Source organism: Thunnus albacares, chromosome 2 (genome assembly GCF_914725855.1).
Source record: "Thunnus albacares chromosome 2, fThuAlb1.1, whole genome shotgun sequence".
NCBI lineage: Eukaryota > Metazoa > Chordata > Actinopteri > Scombriformes > Scombridae > Thunnus > Thunnus albacares.
Window position 1 is genome coordinate 14756823 of NC_058107.1, and position 22327 is coordinate 14779149.

The 22327-nt window shown below is 38.8% G+C and overlaps 2 protein-coding genes across 2 annotated transcripts; both read right to left on the minus strand.

The window, feature by feature from the left end:
• Positions 1 to 3999: 3999 nt before the first annotated feature.
• dpysl2a (dihydropyrimidinase like 2a) lies at positions 4000 to 14708 on the minus strand. Its single transcript, XM_044367690.1, has 14 exons — positions 14393 to 14708; positions 9976 to 10064; positions 9600 to 9784; positions 9261 to 9425; positions 8902 to 8963; positions 8674 to 8754; positions 8514 to 8582; positions 8120 to 8240; positions 7870 to 8026; positions 7451 to 7592; positions 7193 to 7363; positions 6493 to 6672; positions 6161 to 6350; positions 4000 to 6050 (listed from the first exon to the last, which is right to left on the minus strand). The coding sequence occupies exons 1-14, from the start codon at positions 14432 to 14434 to the stop codon at positions 5959 to 5961; spliced, it is 1746 nt and encodes a 581-aa protein (XP_044223625.1). The 5' UTR covers positions 14435 to 14708; the 3' UTR covers positions 4000 to 5958.
• A 1494-nt stretch (positions 14709 to 16202) lies between these two features.
• bnip3la (BCL2 interacting protein 3 like a) lies at positions 16203 to 20126 on the minus strand. The gene is made up of 6 exons (XM_044367705.1): positions 20005 to 20126; positions 18638 to 18908; positions 18457 to 18538; positions 18259 to 18365; positions 17984 to 18133; positions 16203 to 17755 (listed from the first exon to the last, which is right to left on the minus strand). The coding sequence occupies exons 1-6, from the start codon at positions 20054 to 20056 to the stop codon at positions 17707 to 17709; spliced, it is 711 nt and encodes a 236-aa protein (XP_044223640.1). The 5' UTR covers positions 20057 to 20126; the 3' UTR covers positions 16203 to 17706.
• Positions 20127 to 22327: the final 2201 nt, after the last annotated feature.

The following is a 22327-nucleotide window of genomic DNA, read 5'->3' on the forward strand; positions in this document are numbered from 1 at the left end:
TCCCTGCGGGGGAAGCAGGGACTATTGCTACTGTGGATCTGATGACTCTGTGCCTCCACCTAGTGTCTAATTGTCTCTCTGCATTTAATCTACTCTATTACTGGGATGTGGTGTGACTCAACAAAATAGCTGATTTCTTTGAATTCTAAACTGGAAACACTTACATGTCAAGTACTATTCTTGTAGTTGGTTGAGGTTATAGCTAATAATAAGAACTTTATTTACTGTTGGGTTGTTAATCTGCAACAATGTATCATATTTTATAAGGTTTTGTATAAAGTAGCAGAAAAAACACTCAGATGAAGTATCTCAGAACATTACATCAATACTTTACTAAATGTAGTTTAATTTCCAACACTGCTTTTAACCAAAGTAGGTCAGCTGAGCATACAAAAATGTAAAATTTGTCCACAAACACAATACATATGGAGTACAAAGTTTCTAAAAAACTGTATTCTTACTTAATGGATCTTTTTTGGATTTCAGTTTTTCCAAAATTAAACTTTTAGCAGTTAGGAAAGATTTATGAAAAAAGTCAACAGCTGCTAAGTAACTAAGTACATTTACTCAAGTACATAAGTGCAGTTTTGTGGTAAACGTACCTCACATGAGTATTTCCATTTGCTACTTTATAGTTTTACTCTACTCCAGAGAGAAATATTTAACCTTTTACTGATAGCTATGACTTTTCAGATTAACATTTAATATTTTAAATACACAATAGGCTTATAAAATACAATTCATCGTTAAAGATTAAACCATGGTTCCCAACGTTTCTGGCTTGTGACCCCTTTAAACTTCTCAGATATTTTAAATAAGTATTTAAGGGCCAAAAAAGTACAATTACCCAAAAACACCTTGCTAAGGAACCATTTGACCAATCTACCTGACTGTAGTAGTAGTTAAAACCAGCCACAACTCAACAGCTACAACAGTAAAATGGTAGTTGATGCAGTATTAGCAATCCAACAATGACATATATATATATATATATATATATATATATATATATATATGTATATATATATGTGTGTGTGTGTGTGTGTGTGTGTGTGTGTGTGTGTGTGTGTGTGTGTATATATATATATATATATATATATATATATATATATATATATATATATATATATATATATATATATATATATATATATAATACATCATTCATAGGGGCCATTGGTCTGCAAAACTAGTTGTACTTTTACTTCTGTACTTTTACCTAAGTAGGCTTTACCTGTAATTGAGTTTGTTTTTTTAAGTCTTGTACTAGCACTTTCAGTTAATAATCTGAGTACTTCTTTACCACTGGCAGCTGCTTTTAAGCACAGCTAACAAAATTCAGATGCCTCAGAACATTTTTTCTATTTATTCTCAGTTTTTCATTATAACTGGTACACACAGTGATCTCCACCACAGCATACCTGTCTTATGTAATAGAAATCAAGCTGATGATTACACTGTACATCAAAGAAGTAGGCCTAGGACAAAACAACTTAGTGCTAATAAGCTTGAAGAAGCTTGATGAGCACCTTCCATGTCCTCAGATGATTTGAAGTTTGCATTATTAAACTTTAGATTGCTCTCTAGTAAGAGTTTTTATATTCATGATTTTATTCCCCAATATGGTCTACATTTTCTATTTCTTACTGAATGCTGGTTCTCGTCCACTGCCTCAGCAACACTTAATGAGGCTTCTCCCCCAGAGTGTAGCTTCTTATTTTCTGCTAGACAAGACAAGAAAGGGGGTGGAATAACAACCATCTTTTCTAACTTGTTCACCTGCACTGAATGCACTTTTGGAAATTTCTCAACCCTTGAATAGTAAGCGATGGTTATTAGAATTCAACAACATATTCTCGCATTAATCATTTATAGACTCCCAAAGCACAACCCTAATTTTCTATATGAGTTTTCTGAATTATTGTTGATTGTTCTTGTCAAATATGATTTTTAACTTGCATGTAAGTGACTGTTCAGACTCCTTGTTACTAGTCTTGACTTTACCCAAGATGTGAAGAATGCCACTCATAACTGTGGAAATACACTGGACCTAATTTTCACAAAGGGTATTGATGTTGATGTTTGATCTATTTTACAGGTTCTAATTTCTGATAACTCCTGTGTCTTTTCAATGTTTCTCTCTGTACTCCAAGCAAGTGTTCAGAGCCTCATACATATACTTATCACCATATTGACATCAGTGTTAGGTCTATAATGGCTGAGTGTTTACCTGACATACTTGACACCTGTAGTGCAAATTCTGATTCCCTTAACAATCTCACAGACAATCTGAACAGTGCCTTGCTCAAAATGCATGACTTTCCTCTTGCAGAAAACATACAAATCAGCACCATGGTTTTCAGAAGACACCCATGCACTCAAACAGATTTGTAGAAAGTTAGAGTGCATGACAAAACAAGAGATTTTTTGCCTTGCCTGGGTCGAGAGTTTTAAGAAGTATAAACATGCACTTTCAGCTGCTAGGACAGCATGTTTCTCATACATTAATAAAAAATAATCCACAGTTTCAGTTTGATACTGTTGCTAAACTCACACAGAATACCCCCGCCAAAAACTCTTCATTCAGTGCTGATGATTTTCTGAAATCCTTCAAAGAAGCTTGATTCAATCAGAGATGAAGTCACTGGTCCACACTCCTCTCAGAATGATGGCTATGAACGCTCCAATACTTTGATGGATACAGGCAGTGTGACTCAGACCAAAAGCACTCTTTCACAGTTTGGAATAATTTCCCCCGAGGCCTTTACCAGCCTGGCAACAACTTCCAAGCCTCCACCCTGCATATTAGACCCTATACGTCTAATCTTTTTAAGGAACTGTTTCCTTTGTGGTTTCAGTCATATTTATCAAATAGAATGCAGTGTGTGAGTTACAACAATACAATCTCCGAAGTTTCCGAAGTAAAGTTTGGTGTACCCCAGGGATCGGTCCTTGGCCCTATGCTTTTCTCTATTTACCTGCTTCCCCTCAGTGACTTCATTTGAAAATATGGTATTAATTTTCATTGCTACACTGACGATACATTATGTACCTGTAAAGCTAAATGACCTTTCCTAACTCCTAAATTTAGAGACATGTCTATCGGAATTTGAAAAATGGATGGGTATGAACTTTCTGCTGATAAAACAGTCATTAGTTGTTGGACCAGCCACATAGGCATTTGTATGAGACTTTGAGTGTTAACATTGATAGCTTTATTATTCCAATCTCATATCGAGGCTATTACCAAGTTAGTATTATTTCATCTTAGTAGCCTAATAATGCCAAATTCTATCAATGTGTGATGCTGAAACATGCATGCATTTGTATCTTCCAGTCTTGATTATTGTAATGTCCTTTTCTGTTGGTCTTCCTAGTTGTGCTACTAGAAGTCTCCATCTTGTTCAGAATGCTGCAGTTGGATCCCTGACAAAAAAATTAAAATTTGACCATATAACACCAATTCTGACCTCTCTTCACTGGTTACCAGTGCGAGCTAGAGCTGATTTTAAGGTTCTTCTTTTATCTTATAAGGCCTTGCATGGATTTGCACCACCTTACCTATCTAAGCTAATTATACCATATACATTGGCAGGCACTCTTCGCTCTCTCGATGCTGGTCTCCTGGTCATTCATTCAGTCAACAGCAAATCAGTTGACTTCAGAGTATTTGCCTACTGTGCCCCTTTTCTCTGCAATGGCCTTCCATTACATGTTAAAGAAGCATGTTCAGTTGAAATCTTCTAAGACTGAAAACCTACCTTTATTCACTTCATTACAGCCTACCTTAGTCGGGTCCATCACCTTTTTAACATTGATGGTTTTAATGCTTGTTTGCTGTAGGTCTATGTTTTGTCCTATGTATTCTCTTTAATTGTTAAGTGTATTGGGACCATGCTGCATAGTGATTCTGCACTTTAAATAAAATTGAATTAAGTGTTACCTTTAAATTCTACATGATTAACTGATTTGTGCACAAAAACGACTCCATGCCATATGTTTCATTTTTATTATTTTAATCCACTTAAGTCAACACAGATAGGGTCAAATGCTGACAGGACCGATGATCCCCCCTCCCCGCCTCCCCCAAACCCTGGTATCCTACAAAACATATATTACCGAGAGTATCACACTATAGCTGGGAGAGGGTCAACAACAGTGCTCAACATTACAACTCAATAACCATTACCAAGAACCCTCCCCAAATGTAATTCACTTCACATTATAGCTTGGCATACAAAACCTACACTTGACAAGGCAATGGAGGAAGAAACGATCCAGTGTTTTACAGTATGCAGAAGATTGGTCGTACAGAGCAGCTCACAGTGTCGCGTCACTGGCAACCTGCTGTGGTTCGTGAACAGAGTTACTACCTCAGGTGAAACTGGTGTCAACAACTGGTAGGGGAAGGGAGAAGGGGGTGAAGAACTGGATATCTGGTAATTCATTCACAACACTAACACCGATAACAGTGGACACATCATCAGCACACTGTGAGGGGTTTCATATGCATACTGAAGCTTTTTTCATCAGGTCTCAAAGATCACGGTTTCACTTCTTTAAAGATCCTTCATAGATACAGTGTGCTATCAATATCTTACAGAACAGGCAGGCAAGTATTTTTAATTCAACAAGTACCCTTAAAGCATACAGACATATCCAACACAAATAAAAGTTGCAAGCTCACATACATTTTTACCATTTGGATTTTTAAGGGTGCAAAACAAATTCTGTCAGAACTGGGTAAATGGAAACTCTACCCTGGCTGCTGTTATTACAAAGCTGATACGACTGCTGTCTGGATGCGGGCATTGTGTTAACATCTTCTGAATATTACAGCAATTTTCATATAGCACCAGGTGCAGAGAGGCCGTCAGCAAAACCTCCCATCTAGCTTCTTAATGTCCATTTTGTGTCCTGGACAATATACACCGGTCTGATTATTGGAAGTTTGTTGCCTTGACAACCTTTTAAACAAACATGAGGCAAAAACGAAATGATGAAATGAAGGGAAAGGTTCATGTTTCTCAGACAAACTTTATGTGCCAGACATTTCCTCACCCTCTAAATAATACAGGGTGAAGTTGAATGAGTGGTTTTAACCCTAAAATACCCTTTCTTTTCCTTTCAGTGCAGTCGGCGCGTTCCAAAATGACTTAAAACATCAAAAAAAAAAAAAAAAAAAACATTTGAAAAGGGACAAAGTGCAACTATAACACCAAAGGAAGACCAAGGTGAATTGTTCAGCAGTACACAGTATACTGCAGGACCAACACAAAATCAAATACTGTAAACTTCAGAAAAAATGTAAGTTTTATGAATACTATTTTGAGTTTTCTGTATCAGAAATGTTACAGTATTTTGTACTAAAACAGCAATGTTACAACAATGTAACACACATGGACAGTAGAGATTTTACTTTCAACTGAAGGTGGCTGTAACACGACCACCAGCACATTCTGTCTAATATCAGGGAATTAAACAGCACAAGAAAAATTGTAAACAACTGCTGCTTCTAAAAATGCCCGCTCATAAAACTGACAGCTTATTGGATTAGTTTTGTCGATTTTCTGAGCCAAAAAGGCAATTTAACAACTCAAACATGCACAGAACAAATTATACAAAAAATGTAAACAAATGTAAACAAATTCATTTCATCAACAGTCACACTGGGCTTGAAAAAAACAGCAAAAAAACTAAGCTGTTTCAATTCACTTGACTCTTCCTTGACAATGGAATATGGCAGGAAAGATGAAACAAAATGCAGTAGTGCTTTCTTGGTTTGCATGAGGTGACGTAGTAGTGACGTAGTAGTGTGTTTGAATGAGAATGGATGGAGTGCTTTTTGGATGGGGTGCAGGGGGAGTCACAGGTTGGTGTTGTGGACCAGATGTGATGTGACGGTGGTAATAGTGGCCTCTGGTCTCATGCTGCCCTGCACCACAGTGAGAAAACAGCTTAACCGAGGCTGGTGATGTTAGCTTTTCCTCCGGGGGGAGCCACGATACGCTGAGTGGTACGACGGGGAACGTTGTCATCAATTTGGGCACCTACAACATTAATATGACAGCCATTTTGTTACACCTGTGCTATTTATTCTGTAGCTAGAAATGCCAAAATGTGATAGAGGGGAAACTGTGAGGAATGTAATTTTACTCACCGGACAGACTGAAGCCAGACTGGTGAAGGTTGCGCACAGGCTGATGAGTAACCTGCTGTTGCTGCGGCTGCTGCTGCTTGGCAGGAGAAGTCTTCACTGAGGAGACCGTGGACATCAACTTGGGTGTCACAGTCACCTCACACACCGGCCCGTCGTACTGGCCCCTGGGGACTCCTCGCAACTCTGTAAGCTGAACATACGAATCAATTCATCAGTGAGACCACAAACTGTCTGTCCAGCTCACAAATTAGAGAGGACGTTTGGCGAATGAGTGCACACGGGTGAATGAGTGCACCTGTGCAGAAAGGCGACTACCTGCAATGCTGACTCACCCTGCTGCGAGCCTTTATCCTCTTGTACACTTGGTCTGGGAAGGGTTTACGGCTGATGTAGCGCCCGCAGCCCTCCGTGGTGTGAAGGCTGCCCTCCTCCAACACAATCTTACCCTGGCTGATCACCACCAGGGGACCTCCACGCACTTCTGTGCCCTCAAAGATGTTATACTCCACAGCCTGCGAGAAGAAGAGGTTTGTATAAGGAAGGGAAGAAAACTAAAACACTGCACAGACTTGATGGAATGCACTGTGTGCCTAGTCACATGATTTGTGTAAATAATGCTAATCTCAAAATATTTTTCTAATAATTTATTTTCTAAATAAATATGATAAATAAAGCAGCAGACTGGTTTAACCTGATTATCACATTATAATCATGTAGCAACAGTCAAGTGTAATCAGCTTCTAGAGTAGGTGATGACACTTGCAGTCCCTCTAAGTGTGTAAAAAATAGTTAAATCAAAATGTTTGCACTGTAAACTGTATTTTTAAAGCAATTTTTTCCACCTATATTATACAGTATTACTTAATCTATTGATGCTCCTGTAGAAGTGTGTTAATACCTTTAACAGCTATGCAATGTGCACTGCAGCCCATCACATACAATCTTAATAATTAGGTCTCAAAATGTGCAGGACACATAAACAAATAAAGACATTGTGGATGTGAATTAAGACAGGCGAAGTAACCATCTGACCAGGTTGTGGCTCTTGGCTGATATGATCTTGGTGAAGTCTGGGTCCCACAGCACGAGGTCGGCATCGGAGCCCACAGCGATGCGGCCCTTGCGGGGATAAAGGTTGAAGATCTTGGCTGCGTTTGTGCTGGTCACTGCGACAAACTGATTCTCATCCATCTTTCCAGTCACCTTGTGGCACAGGACGACAAATCACATTCTAGCATCTAAAAGCTTTTTTGACACTAGAGTAGGATTGTTTTTTTTTATCTCCCTCACCACACATTTGTCCCAGATTAGGGACATCCTCTCCTCAGTGCCGTTGGTGCCCTCTGGGATTACGGTGAAGTTATCTTTGCCTACTGCACGCTGAGAAGTCTGGAAAGTGCAGTGAGCGCTACCAGTCACCTGCAAGTCCCCACTAGATATAGAAGAAGACAAGAAAGACATGCTTCATATGTGCGATAACTGTCATGTTTGACCAATTATTTCATATATAAATGAGATATTAATTCCAACATTTAATGATTCTATCTCTGTATCAAATACATGTACTGCAAATTTCAATTTCAATGTCCCCCCCTCAGCAAAGGGCATTTCATAATGAATGTAGTCACAAAAATAAAATGTAGCACACAGCAGTACCACATGTCAAATTGCGTTCCAGCTGCCTTTAGGCCCCGACATAAAGCACCTACCATGACAACAGAGAGCTGAGGTAGTCAGGGGTTGTGGGATCAGGACTGAGCGGTGGAGAAGTGACATAGGCTGCTGCCTTGGCCCAGTTCTTGCTCCAGTAATGGGTACCGTCTGTGCCCAAGCTGGCAGATATGGGCTCTCCATAAACCACAGCACCTACAGGAGCAGACAGCACAATGTCAGAGCAAGGTTTAAGAATAAAGTGTGTATTGGAGGAGAAAAAGTTCGAAAACAAAGTTCTCCTCTCACCCTTTTTCCTGGCGAGGGCGATGACATCAGCAGCGCTCTTGCTCATCACCTTGGTGATGTAGAGGGGACAGTTGGTCTGATTGGCTATGGTGACAGAGCGATTGACTGCCTCCGCCTCCACCTGCAGACCATCACACACACACACACACACACACACACACACACACACACACACACACACACACACACACACACACACACACACACACACACACACACACACACACACACACACACACACACACACTCAGAGTCAGATTCAACAGCAGCCTGTTTATCTTTCCAAATTTCTGGCAGCCTCTCCTCTGTTCTTTTAAACATAGCAAAAGCTTTTTCCCTTATGGCTTGTTACTAAGAAACTCAGTGATAATGTTTAGTGTGAGATCAGTGTTACCTCCTCTGGACGGCTAAGCACATGACCTTCAGGTCCAGTGATACCCAGATCTAGAATACGCCTCTGCTCCTAAAAAATCCACACAAGAACATTTTGATGCAAAATGGCAAAACCCGCTGACAGTGGAAACTTGACCGGCTTTATCTGTGTCTTCTCTTACCTCTGCAATGATGTCTCCATTCTCAGCATGCACCTGTGCGATGGCACCGAGGTCCCTGATGACGCTGAACACCTCATAGATCTATAATATCATGAAAAAAGACTGGTCAGGTCGTAGGTCAGGCATGTACTGCCCAAAGACATCTAACAGCCTAGAAAACAAATGCTGTGAAGGAAAACTCAGCAGAGAGTGCAGACCCCGCTGATATCGACAAGAAGCCGAGCATACCTGAGAGTCAGAAAGTTGGAAAACATCCTTATAAGCCAAATAGACCAGGAAAGAGTTGACACCTGAAGATAGAAAACTTATGAGAGAAAACAGCCAAAAGGTGGAATAAAGAGAGCAAAAGAGGGAAAACCCAGAGCGAAAGAGAAAAAGTAAAACCAAAATGATAAAGATTACAAAGCAGAAATGTTAAGTTACTGTTTCAAGTTCTGTGATAAGTGGTTCCTTTATTACCCCATGCAATGTCAGAATGGGAAAAACACATTTTTTACAACTGAGAACTGGTAATATTTCACCAGTAAGAGTGGCACGTAATTCAGTGATTTTAAATGCCACATAAGATGTAATCTGAGACTGCATACCGTGATCTTTCACTAGGGTCTCCATTTCTTCTTGAGTGCCTTTGTTCCAGTCAGTGAGGTCCACATGAAGAGAATAGTCACAGCAGGACTTGCTATCAGCCCATTCCCTCCACTGTTTGAAAGCTGCAACCAAGCTGACACCAGGCTCCGGCACCACATGGTCGACTAAAAAACACAATCAAACAGGTTAGGATTCCTTTGTGCGCAAGCAAACTGCGTAATTAAATCATACACTTGACGGCATGCACACATGTGATGTTATAATCCCTGCAACAGGATTATTGTGCTTTATAAACAGGCTGATAACACACATGGACATCTGTCTGATGCAGTACATACTGATCATAGTTGTCCCTCCAGCTAGAGCTGCCCTGGTGCCCTGGTAGAAGTCATCTGCTGCCACCATGCCTCGGTCAGGCATCTGGAATCGGGTGTGCACGTCGATACCCCCAGGCATCACCATTCTCCCGTGAGCCTCTATGATCTTCACTCCCCCTGGAACGATGAGGTTATCTCCTATTTGCCTGGAAGTGAGAGATGAAAGAAGAAAAAAACACAGCAATATAGAAATTAAAATTCTATTCTTCTATTCTACTATTAAAAGAGCTAACTAGAATCAATATAATAGGTGTATGCTGGCTTGTCAATATGATGAATAATCTTTCCTCAAATTAGACCTATTGAGCTCAAAAAACCAAAGTCAAATCAAACTTACTTGATGACTCCATCCTCCATGTAGATATCAGCCAAGAATGACTGATCATCGTTCACTATCTTTGCCCCTTTGATGAGGAGACGATCACTCTGTAAGGGGGAGGAAGCATTTCACATCACCCACAAAGCACAAAATAATCACCAATACAAGATTTTTAGCGCAAAACTGATATTATATTTTAAAAATGGTTAAGGGAGACCTCTTACCGTAGAAAAATACACTTACTGTTTCTAAAATACCTTAAACATACTGTGTGTTTGGAATTTGAACATATACGACAATATTGATATAACTGTGATAAGTTAAACATGGCTGATAAATCAATCATGCTCTAAAAATAAACTTGTCCAAGTTTGCTAGTAAACCTTGTGCCATTACTACAAAATAATTATTCATTGGCTCAATGTATTTTTTAGTCGGAGAATTCAATAACAGTTGTAAACTGCAAATGAACACAACACTGCTCATATGAAAACTATATTTTGCTTTCATCCTGTGGAATCAATGGTTAGCCTATGTGCTTTGTAATTTGGAGACAATGCATGACAGAAAGCTTCAAGTCAGAGCACAAACTCACAAGTGGCATCATTAGCTCCACCTGTATGAGAGGAGGGGAGAGCACACTAGGCTGGCCTACTTTTACAGGCTTCCTGGGGTCTCTAAGGACAGTAGAGAGAGCGAATGAAGACAAAAGCGCTTTACTGCAAACCTCACAAGAGGAAACACTCAGTTTCTAAAGTCCAAAGTGGGTGGAACGTAGACAGCGGGGACACATTAGGTTTACAAGTAGTGGTTATATTGACGTGATCCTAGAGAAGCAAGTAACGCACTTAGATTGGCATATAATTTAATTCAACAATGAGCTTGTACATTGTACTTCTAAACTCCCTGAATGAACGTATCAGGATGGATATAAATGTATACACCTCTCTGACGTAAATACAGACCCTTGTGATTAGTCCTGTGATGGAAAGTCATAAAACTGAATTGATTACAAAGAACTGAATGTTCTTAGCAGAGGGCTCAGGTGTCAAGTGTAGGCTATAGTATAAATGGAATTACTCACTGCATGTTACTGTACACATAATCCGCATGAATGAAACATTATTTCCTTGTTGTATAATCAACTTTGTCATTGATTATGTGATAAAAAAAACCATCATGCTAGTCAGAATAAATAGAAAATGCTCTTTATGCAGCATTATCATAGTTACTGAATTAATTTAGGACTGCACATCACTGTCATTTAATTAAAATTTGTTTCAGTTCTTTAATAAAATATCAAATGTTAGTGAATAAAATAAGTAATACAAATGTCTGTTACAAGTTGCTACAGTTGTGTTTCTTATTAATTAAGTCATAGTTCTTATTTAGTCTTATTAGGATCGACTTTTTGTTCAACTACGATAACAAATAAAGAGAAGTTACCACAGTTGTTTTAATTATTAATTGACTAAAAACTATTCATTATTAATCCTGTTAATTGTCATTAGTCTGCTCAGTAAATTGTCAGCACCAGCGATATAGTTGCACAAAAGAGAAACTACAATGAAGGACCACACATGCATATGTCACTCTTATCATTCCTGCATTGGTGGTGATGGTGAGGTGATAAGAAAGAATTCAGTTACTGGTGTTAATTTTGGTGCTTTATGCAAAGCTGTGCAGTGTGCAACTAATGTATGTGCTTCATTCCAAATGAATAAGTGGTGTCTGGATTGTGTGTGTGTGTGTCTGTGTCTGGGGGCCCTGCTGCTGTCTGCATGTTGTGTCTGGGATGTCAGGGCTGTGAGTTCATAAGATTGCCTCCACCTGTGAGAGAGACCTGACAGCTACATGCAGCGCATAATGTTGAGAATGTAGAAAACAGAGCCTGACCCTGAACCAGTGCATATCACAAGGCAGTCTAAATTAAAGCGAACCTATTATGCTCATTTCCAGCTCTATATTTTTATTTTTGGACTCCATTAGAGTACTTGCCTTGATGAAGACCTTAATGGCTGAAACACGTAGGCATGTTTTTAACTATAACTAAGCAGCCATGAAATATTAAAGGCTTTTTAAATGTATTACCCTCTTGAGTGCCTCAGATCTTTTCAATAACTCTCCACTAGAGTAGCTTTGCATAATTCACAGATCAAAAAACCCCTTATTTATCTTATACTGGCCTTTTATGTAGCCCCTCAGTTCAGCCTCTGTCTCTTAGAGGCAGTTTTAGCTCCTGTCTCTTTAAGGCCCACCTCCCAATGAGCCCACTCTGTTCTGATTGGCCAGCTTTCCGGAAGCCTGCAGAGGGGCAGCCGTGTTAAATTACCGCAGATGCAAACCCAACACTTCCTGTTTTACTGCTTCATATTAAAAGCTTTTATATTACTAAATAATGGGAGACTTTTATTGTGAAGAATTTACAGCGTTCCTCACTCAATATGCAGAGCTTCGTTAGCAGCGCTAAAAAACGACAACATCATATGGAGAAATTTAGAGCTCTTTGTTCAGTGGATCAGTTAGAAATAATGCAGGGAGGAATAGTACAAGCAAACTGTGCCACTGTGATGATGATGTTTGACGAAGAACTGCAGACGACCAGCACACCTCCAACAGGTAAACTACTTATTTTACTTTGTAGTGATGTGTAACGGAGTCATGGCTCGGCATGACTATTAGGGATGGGAATTGATAAGATTTTACTGATACCAATGCAATTATAGATTCTGCTCATCGTTCCAGTTCTTAATTGATTCCTGATCAATTTTTTGTGTGGAAAAAAAAGTAGGCCTACACAGGTATTCAGTGTCAACACAACTGTTGTATTATCTCCACTGTTTGAACATATGAAACATAACTGGTAGATAAGATAAACGGTCCACAGCCATTGAAAGCATCATACAGTCTCCTGCCTGTATGAGAATAACAAAATGAGGGGGAGGCGGAGCGCTCCGCTGTGTTGTTATTAACGTCATGTCTCCAGCAGTGGAGAGCAGCATCTCTGCCGCACCGTTAGCTCAGGGGAAGGACATCGCTGTCCAAGATGCTGAGCGGGCGCAGGGTTTTTGAGGTGAAATAGACTGATCACCGACTTATTTTCTTCACCTCAGAGTTGGTTTAAGTTGTTTAATGCTGCAGTGTGTGTTGGTCAGTTGGTTTCGTTTGTTACTGCTGATCACTGCTCCGCTAACATTAGTCTCTGGGGGACGGCATAGAAAGTTCACAATTTACTTCATGTTCGTCTCGCAAAGGTAATTGTTTAGTCATTAAATCAAAACACATATCACATGCCTGAGCATTGATAAGAGAAATTGATAAGCTTGAAGCTTGAATTGGACAATTTGGAACTGGTTCTCAATTCCCCTTCCTAGTGACTACCCCAAAAACAATGGAAAAATGCCATAATGTTAGCGGTGTGGAGCAGTGAACTCAGGCACTGTGTGTGGAGCAGATGACCATGTAAAGAAATCCGTCATTAGCTGACGTCGGCTTGGGCTGAAAGTAGAAAAAACTGTTGGAAATCCAGTGTTCAGAGCAGTCTGAAGCCAGTGCTTTTTGCTCACAGGGATTATAAATATATATACATTTATTTAATTATTTGACACTAGCCACGTTTAATATGAACAACCGACATTGTAACATTAGATATGACTGAAAATGAGGACAAGCATAATGGGTCCCCTTTAAAGCATTTGCTGTCTACATGCTTCAGCATGGCTCTGGCTTTAAAAGCTGCATGATGAAAGCTTAGGGAAAAAGGTTTGGATGGGTGCTGCCAATGACCTACTTTACAAAAGAGGTTTTACTTCTTTTAACTATCACGACATCCTGTACTGCAGGCCCTTAATACTGTGCTCTATAAAGCATTTTATCAAATCCATTTTTTTCCTAGCAATGTTTCAAAGAATCAAGGTTAAATAACCAAAGCATGTACTAGCTGCAATATTGGGAAGCTTTTACAAAAGAAGACAAATGATCACTAAAAGGGGGGTGGTAGGAGGATGGAGGATGAAGGATGAGTGGATGAAACTAAAGGAACCTGCACATAAACCTGTTATCTACACCCTACAAGCTGAGGATGCTGACAGGGAGAGACTGAGGAGGAGAGCTGCAGCTAAATGGGAGGAATGAGCTGTTGAAGGCTTCAACCAGGCTCACAATGAGTGTTCATCGTTATTACATAGAAAAATACTAAGCTTGTCAAAAGAGCTTGCTGCAGACCCACTGGCTGGTTATCATTGTTCATCCCAGGCTCTCGGTGTGTGGAGCTGAAGCAGGGCTGCTGCTGACAGTGTAAATGAATGGATACCACAGCTAAGCGTTGGCTAGCCTTTGATTTAATCCTGAGGGTCACCGCATGTTATAAAAAAAACCCACACCGGCACTGTGGCATTAAAAAATGAAGGAATCAAAATGAGGAAATAATACTCACTGTAATTCTTGGGATGTTCTTCTTTCCTTGGTAACCCGACATTTTGAGTATCCCTCTGACACAGCTGCTAACGCTAGCTAGCTGGACTGGAAAACCTCAGCTGCCAATGAAAAGGATGAATGGATGCTCTGCCTGTTGGCCAGTCGACGCCCTGGGCTGTCTGTGTCGATAGCAAATACAGTTTGCACAATTCACTCTAACAAATAATGTTAAACGAGTGGTTATGTCTTTGCCTAACAGTCCTATCCTTGGATTTACTGCTCGAATAGGTCCCTGAAGACCAGACAAGAACCAAGCAAAGAAGGGCCACAAAGAGGTACCGCGCATGCGCACTACCCCGCCCTGCTCAGCCAGAGCTCCCATGTTTTCTTTGATGTTTTGGGGGAAAAACAGGTTAAAGCATCATCTGTTTTATTGACAGTGTCAGTCAGACCGGCGTGCGGCAGGAGCAGGGAACTCCACGTGTCATTGGGAAATGTAATAATTAGCATTACTTTAGTTATATGATTTCTTTTTTTAGACACCATATGTCAATACAATGAAAAATGTAGAGTCATCGTAGAAAATACTCCCTCTCTGCAGTGATGTGGATATCCACTTTATATATTATGTTTCGTGATGAAAGGCATATGGGATACTAGGCATAAGAAAAAAATATTCCTAGATTGATCAGTGGTTAGTTTGACTATGCAATTACATATTTCTTACAAGAAACTGGCAGGTTTGTTCAATGCTGTCAGCTGGTCACAGGAAGCAGTCACATAAGATGACATACAGTAAATTAATCTTATTTTGTCTGTTTCTTCTAGTTTTCCAATATGAATATAAAGCATCTCATCTTAACACACTCCTAGGTTCCTGCTGCTTATTTCTTTCTAGCTCTGCTAAATGAAATTTGACATATCACTCAAATAATACTTGACATTCACTGAGGCCCTGCCCTGTCTGTGAACAAGCAATGTTTGATCTATCAGGCTGAAAAACAGTGGCAGCGGTCATATGCAATCAAAAGGCAAACCCTGACCTTTCTGATGCAACACAATGAAATAGACTAAGATTTGTTTGTCAGTGTCCTAAAGGTTAGAGACCAATAAATCTGGGTGGGTGGCACTTGTCCTTCTGTCATTACCACGGCTGAGGATGTAATAGGCAGCATCCAGATGTTTATGTGTACAACTGTGAGTGTGAACATGAGAAAAGAAAAAAAAGGGAGAGCTGCTCTCAGCAAACCCTCCCTGATAAATAACGGTTACAAATACATGTACAGTTGATACTTTGAGGCTTTTTCAAAATAGATTTAGCTACTAACACAAGAAAATAAGTAACATGGAATTTATTTGGGTTTATTTTGGATTGACTGAGGTACATTAACAAAGAGAGGTTACCACAGGGGCAAATGGATATTAAGTTTGAAGAAGAGTTTATAGATCTGATCAGAAATAGAAGAGAAAAACATGAATTTAGAGGCGCATACAGGTGTAGAGATACCTGAACTGGCCAGGCAGGAGAAAGAAAGGGTCTTTGTGATTCATCCTATCTAGACATGTAACAATCACACCCATTCTCTTTCATATTCCTTATACTTGTTCTGTCCAATTTCTTTGGTAAATGTGTTCAGTTAATGTAAATCAATTAAATTCCATAGATAACACTGTATTTATCTCATCCTCTGTATTCTGTACACTGCTGCTCACTAACAGCTGTTCATGAATATGATATGTGCATTTAATGAGTTATTATTAATTATATAATACATTAAAATTTATGGAGCTCCATCCACTCTATCTGTATTTATATCTCAGCCACTGTATACAGTACAAACTTTATTCAAATTCCAAAATGCTCCGTATTGCACACTGATCAACTGTAAACAAGCTCATTATGATGAGATGTACAGTTTATGGGTTAGTATGAGTTATGTAATGCATTGAAGCCTAAATGCATGTTGAGTGCTTTAAAACCAATACTGCCAATACTGTACATTATGGTTAGTGATTTTTCGTGTGATTATGATGTCATCCATTTCAAAAACACTGAGAGACGAATCATCCAGTCATCCAAACAGCATCAATCAACAGAAATCACATGCATTTACTTCAGGAAATGCTTCTCTCGTTTCATTATTCTGGAAGTCCTACAGACACTGTACATGTTTTATTGTATCATACTGTTTGAAATGATTGCACAGTGAAATCTAAATAAAATCAGATAACACTCTTCAATGAGGCCCCTGGAAATACCTTCTTATGTGGTGGTTTCTGCCACCGGCGCTTAAGCAATTAAACGACAGCAAAAACACATCACTGACACTGCCACAATGCATAAGGTATAATATGCATTAATATCAATGTATAAACAAATTATACAATGTCAAAAGGTTTCTATTACATGGGGCAGATCACAGCTTAAATTATTTTCACATCTACATATTTAAATATCTAAACATATCAGAAAAAAAAAAATCAAAAAACAGTCTAAGATAAATCACCAATGTGCAGTGGTGAAAGAATTTGGCACTTTGCCTTTGCTGCTATATTATGTGTTAAAGAAGAAGATATGTAGGCAAAAAGAAATAAAAATAGCATATGGCCTGGTAAATGGCCGTCCGGCCTAAGTTTCACTATCATAATATACTCAAATACCCCCAATGGAAACTTTTGGAGCTACATGCTAGATCAGCGTTCCAACCTTCAAAAAACAAAGCTTAAAAAAGAATCCCACAGGAGATAACATGATACAACTTCTATTCTGAAAAAATGTGTGGAATTTAAAAACTAATCCCACTGTGCAGCATCGTTGTTTTTCCTCCCAGTATCTGCACCAAAATTAAGGCGATAAAAGTCCCCTCTCTTCCCAGAGCCAATTAATTTTGTTTGTATTGCAGATATGACACATTTTTGGTTCATACACTCTGCCTGCTGAGAGACCAGCGGAGAGATGCAGCTTCGGAGAAGGCCAGATTTTTCATGACATGACATTGAAATAAGGAAGGAAATTTCTGAAAAACATCCCCAACCTTTAAGCCCCTTGACATCAAATCCTTGTCACATATTTTTAAGCTGAACAGGCTTCATTATCTACTGGATTCAAGTTAGTGACAGCTGTTGGATATAATGTTGCCCTGTGCCAAAATGTGAAGGAGTGCAACCACATTATGTAATGTGTTTAGATATAACTACATCTACAATGTGACAGAATTTAATGCTGATTGGGAGGGAAATGCGGGCGTACAATGAACGCAGAGAGCTTGACTACAGGAGGATGTTGAAAGGCTTGTAGACAGGAGAACATAAGGGCACTGCTTCATTTTCTATTCAGTAAGAGCTGGTGGAGGCTGTGGCAATTCTTTTTCCGATGTACACCCTAAAAAAACAAAAAAACAAAAAACATGAAATCAAACAAATTCAGAAAATAGGATACTATAGTGACCCTTATGGCACATGATGAGTCACTAAAATACCACACTGATGCAGAAAAGCAAAAAAAAAAAAAAAAAAAACACAGTTCAACTCAAGAAATTTTTATTTTGTCAATGCAAAAGCTGAGCCTTGCGTTATGTCTGTTTCTTCTCTAGTATGAATTCAGTCTTACCCAATGCCAAGAGCGAGGATGTGTGAGATGAGTAAAGAGGGGATGAAGACTTTGAGGAATTCAGCAGAGAAGATGCCCCCTTTCTTCATAACTCCACTCTTCCTCATACTAAGAGATACTGAACGTCGGGGGTGCCTAAAGTGAAATTCCCTGAGAAGAATAATTCATTCACATTACAACCAATTCATGACTACTAAATGATATCAGCAAACAATAAAGGCAACATGCTGTGCTACTATCAGTGCATAAAGCTGGGGGTGAGAGAGCCTGCTTACTTTGGTGGGATGTTTTCTGGTCTGCTGGACCAATCAGCAACCCAGTCTACTTCTTTGCTCATCAGGATGTCTTCCTCTCTGTCCCTCTCTGGACCTTCTTCCTCTGACTGCAAATGTGGAGGTGGCTCAATTAGGCTTTAAGGTCAAATGAAAACAGCTGAGATGGGTCTGAGCATTAGAATTGAGTATGTGTTTTACCTGACTACCTCTTGGGCTGGACATGTCCACATCAAAAGTTATCTGACCGTCATCTCGATCTGGACTTGGTGGCCTTTGGGGACTTTGGAGAGTCAACACATTGATGTTGAAAAAAACACATTGCTACAACTTAAACACATTGTCTGAGCTTTATAGAGAATATAAGGGTCTTTAATCCTACCTATCACAGGAGGAACTACTCGGGCTGGATTCATGCTGTGCATCCAGGAGGATCTTTTCCATGTCTCCATTGTGGATCGAGGAGGATGATGGCACATGCTCTAGTCCTCCAATCAGGGTCTCATCACTCTCGGGCACTACCTCCAAGGGTGGCAGACTTTCACTTATGCCAGCATTTGCGTTTATTTGGTCTGCAGCAGGGATCATTAGTGGGTTGTTCTGCGCACCCTGTGCCCCTGTGTTCCCATTCAGTTCCAACTCTACCCAAGAGCCTTGGCAACACAGAGGTCAAGAGGAGGGAAGGAGAGGAAATTAGACTAAAGTGCAAACCTGACAGCAGAACATGTCCTCTCCAACACAAACAGCTGACCTACATTTCCTGCACCACTGACACTTTGCATTCAAATGAACTTGCTGTGCACTGCATCCACCGATAGCATGCATTTCTTTGTGCCACTGCCCCACAAACAGCTCGCACATTTTTTTTCCAGACAAGAGGGGGTTATGTAATGTCGTACAGCCAGTGGGCTTGGATGAGCACAGAATGTAAACCTCATGATAGCAAGAGACGACCTTTTTTCCCGTTTTGGTCTGGCTGAAAATATACTTTGATTATTCTCTGCTATTCGACGACGTGCCTAACTATGCATAACCGGTTGAACCTTTACATCGGAGTCTGTCATCAGGGTTAGGTGCAGCTCTCATAAGGTCTTGCATAATTGTAGTGGGAGACAGTTTGCCCAGGCATGTCGCTGTTCCAGCTGTGATGTTGTCACATATAAACACGGACTAATGTTCCAGCTAATATTTCTGGTCCTTAAAGATTTTGTTTATCGATTCAAGTCTGAACACACCTTGTGCCAGTTTGGTGTTTTATATGTGTTTTCAGGAGCTGTGACTCTGCAGACAGTTGAGCTAACATCCTACCATTGTCTTCCTTCGAAATTAATATTTATATAAGAAGAGTGGCTTGTCAAGCAATAAGACAACATGAATATACTTGTAGACGGAGCAATATGAGCCACAACTAGAAGAAAAAAAAACGAATAAAAGCAATATTTATTTCGTCTTTTGTCCCAAACTTGTTTTCATTTTAGCTAGAGCCCGCCCAACGCTGACTGTGTACGTGATTGGCTGCCATGCCATCAGTCAAAACATTTTGCGCAACCCAATTGGCTATCTTGCGGTTACGTCAAACAACATCACCCTCTCCACCCCTCCCAGAAGAAGAGGAAATTCCATACGCGATGTAACTTTTACAATAAAATCTTCACAACGCAATTGTTGTCAAAAACAAGCGCGGTCATTATGAATATATAAAGTTGCATTTGTAACTAGAAGCACGGAAACACTGAGGACGGTACGTACCGTGAAGGCCGGGCTCTTCGTTATTGTTGTGTTGAGCAGCAGCGGTGGACATGTTGACTACCCAGCTTCAGCATTCATCAACATGACACGCAGACAAACTTCAGTGTGCGCATGCGCCAAATCTTTCCAGAGTCCAGACCACAGACTGTATATGAAGATATATTTATTTATATGCAGTATATGACCCAGATTATTGACCGTATATAAAGACATATTTATTTATATGCAGTATATGATCCAGATTATTGACTGTATATAAAGACATATTTAATATATATGCAGTATATGATCCAGATCATGGTTGTATATAAAGACATATTTATTTATATGCAGTATATGATCCAGATTATTGACTGTATATAAAGACATATTTATTTATATGCAGTATATGATCCAGATCATGGTTGTATATAAAGACATATTTATTTATATGCAGTATATGATCCAGATTATTGACGTATATAAAGACATATTTATTTATATGCCGTATATGATCCAGATCATGGTTGTATATAAAGACATATTTATTTATATGCAGTATATGATCCAGATCATGGTTGTATATAAAGACATATTTATTTATATGCAGTATATGATCCAGATCATGGTTGTATATAAAGACATATTTATTTATATGCAGTATATGATCCAGATTATGATTGTATATAAAGATATATTTATTTACATGCGGTATATAACCCAATTATTGACCGTATATAAAGACATATTTATTTATATGCAGTATATGACCCAGATTATTGACTGTATAAAAAGACATATTTATTTATATGCAGTATATGATCCAGATTATGGTTGTATATAAAGATATATTTATTTACATGCAGTATATGACCCAATTATTGACCGTATATAAAGACATATTTATTTATATGCAGTATATGACCCAGATTATTGACTGTATAAAAAGACATTTATTTATATGCAGTATATGATCCAGATTATGATTGTATATAAAGATATATTTATTTACATGCAGTATATGACCCAGATTATTGACTGTATATAAAGACATTTATTTATATGCAGTATATGATCCAGATCATGGTTGTATATAAAGATATATTTATTTACATGCAGTATATAACCCAATTATTGACCGTATATAAAGACATATTTATTTATATGCAGTATATGACCCAGACTATTGACTGTATATTTGACTGTATATAAAGACATATTTATTTATATGCAGTATATGATCCAGATTATGGTTGTATATAAAGATATATTTATTTACATGCAGTATATGACCCAGATTATGGTTGTATATAAAGATATATTTATTTACATGCAGTATATAACCCAATTATTGACCGTATATAAAGACATATTTATTTATATGCAGTATATGACCCAGACTATTGACTGTATATTTGACTGTATATAAAGACATATTTATTTATATGCAGTATATGATCCAGATTATTGACTGTATATAAAGACATATTTATTTATATGCAGTATATGATCCAGATTATTGGCTGTATATAAAGACATATTCATTTATATGCAGTATATGATCCAGATTATTGACGTATATAAAGACATATTTATTTATATGCAGTATATGATCCAGACTATTGACCGTATATAGACATATTTATTTATATGCAGTATATAATCCAGATTATTGGCTGTATATAAAGACATATTCATTTATATGCAGTGTATGATCCAGATTATTGACTGTATATAAAGACATTTATTTATATGCAGTCTATGGTCCATACTATGGCCAGACAAGATACTGAAGGCTCTAGATCAGTGATGGGCTTTTTTACTTTTCTATTAAATGTGTTCTTTTATTTAGAGATCAAAATAGTCACCTGTCACAAAAGCACAAGTCAGTTGTGATTATTTGCCGCAGTATTTAGTACAATATTTCCATGGAAACAGTAAAAATTAGAATTTTGAAGAATGTTTGCCCATTTATAACCAGGACATTTACAGTATGATTGTGTAGAAGTACACAGCCTTTGTGTTATCATTATGTCCTGACCTGGGGGATCTGAGTCTGTGCAGGGTTTGAGGACTGATGATAGTAGTAAGGCTGTCCCCAGTCACCTCCCATCACTCTTCAAATTACTGCTGGATTGGCAAGACAAAGCATCACACCACCCCTCCCTCCGGCACCATAAAAGGGCCCTGTTGGTCCATTATGAATGGATCACTTTTGTATATTTAGACCATGATATATGGTAAGCCACACCCTGTAATTGCGGCGCTGCTTTTGTCCACAAAGATATATAGTATACAGTATCATGTACTACGGTAGACGGTAGGTGACATTCATATATTTGAG

What these genes read in the sequence shown, in the direction of transcription:
- dpysl2a (XM_044367690.1), bottom strand. Translation starts at nt 14,434, where the DNA reads ATGTCGGGTTACCAAGGAAAGAAGAACATCCCAAGAATTACA. An exon ending in CTCAGCTCTCTGTTGTCATG is followed by an intron (nt 7,593 to 7,869) that starts GTAGGTGCTTTA and finishes TTCTATATCTAG; the next exon opens with TGGGGACTTGCAGGTGACTG. An exon ending in TAATCTGGGACAAATGTGTG is followed by an intron (nt 7,364 to 7,450) that starts GTGAGGGAGATA and finishes CTGTGCCACAAG; the next exon opens with GTGACTGGAAAGATGGATGA.
- bnip3la (XM_044367705.1), bottom strand. Translation starts at nt 20,056, where the DNA reads ATGTCCACCGCTGCTGCTCAACACAACAATAACGAAGAGCCCGGCCTT. An exon ending in CGAAGAGCCCGGCCTTCACG is followed by an intron (nt 18,909 to 20,004) that starts GTACGTACCGTC and finishes TGTGTTGCCAAG; the next exon opens with GCTCTTGGGTAGAGTTGGAA. An exon ending in CCAGAAAACATCCCACCAAA is followed by an intron (nt 18,134 to 18,258) that starts GTAAGCAGGCTC and finishes TATTCTTCTCAG; the next exon opens with GGAATTTCACTTTAGGCACC.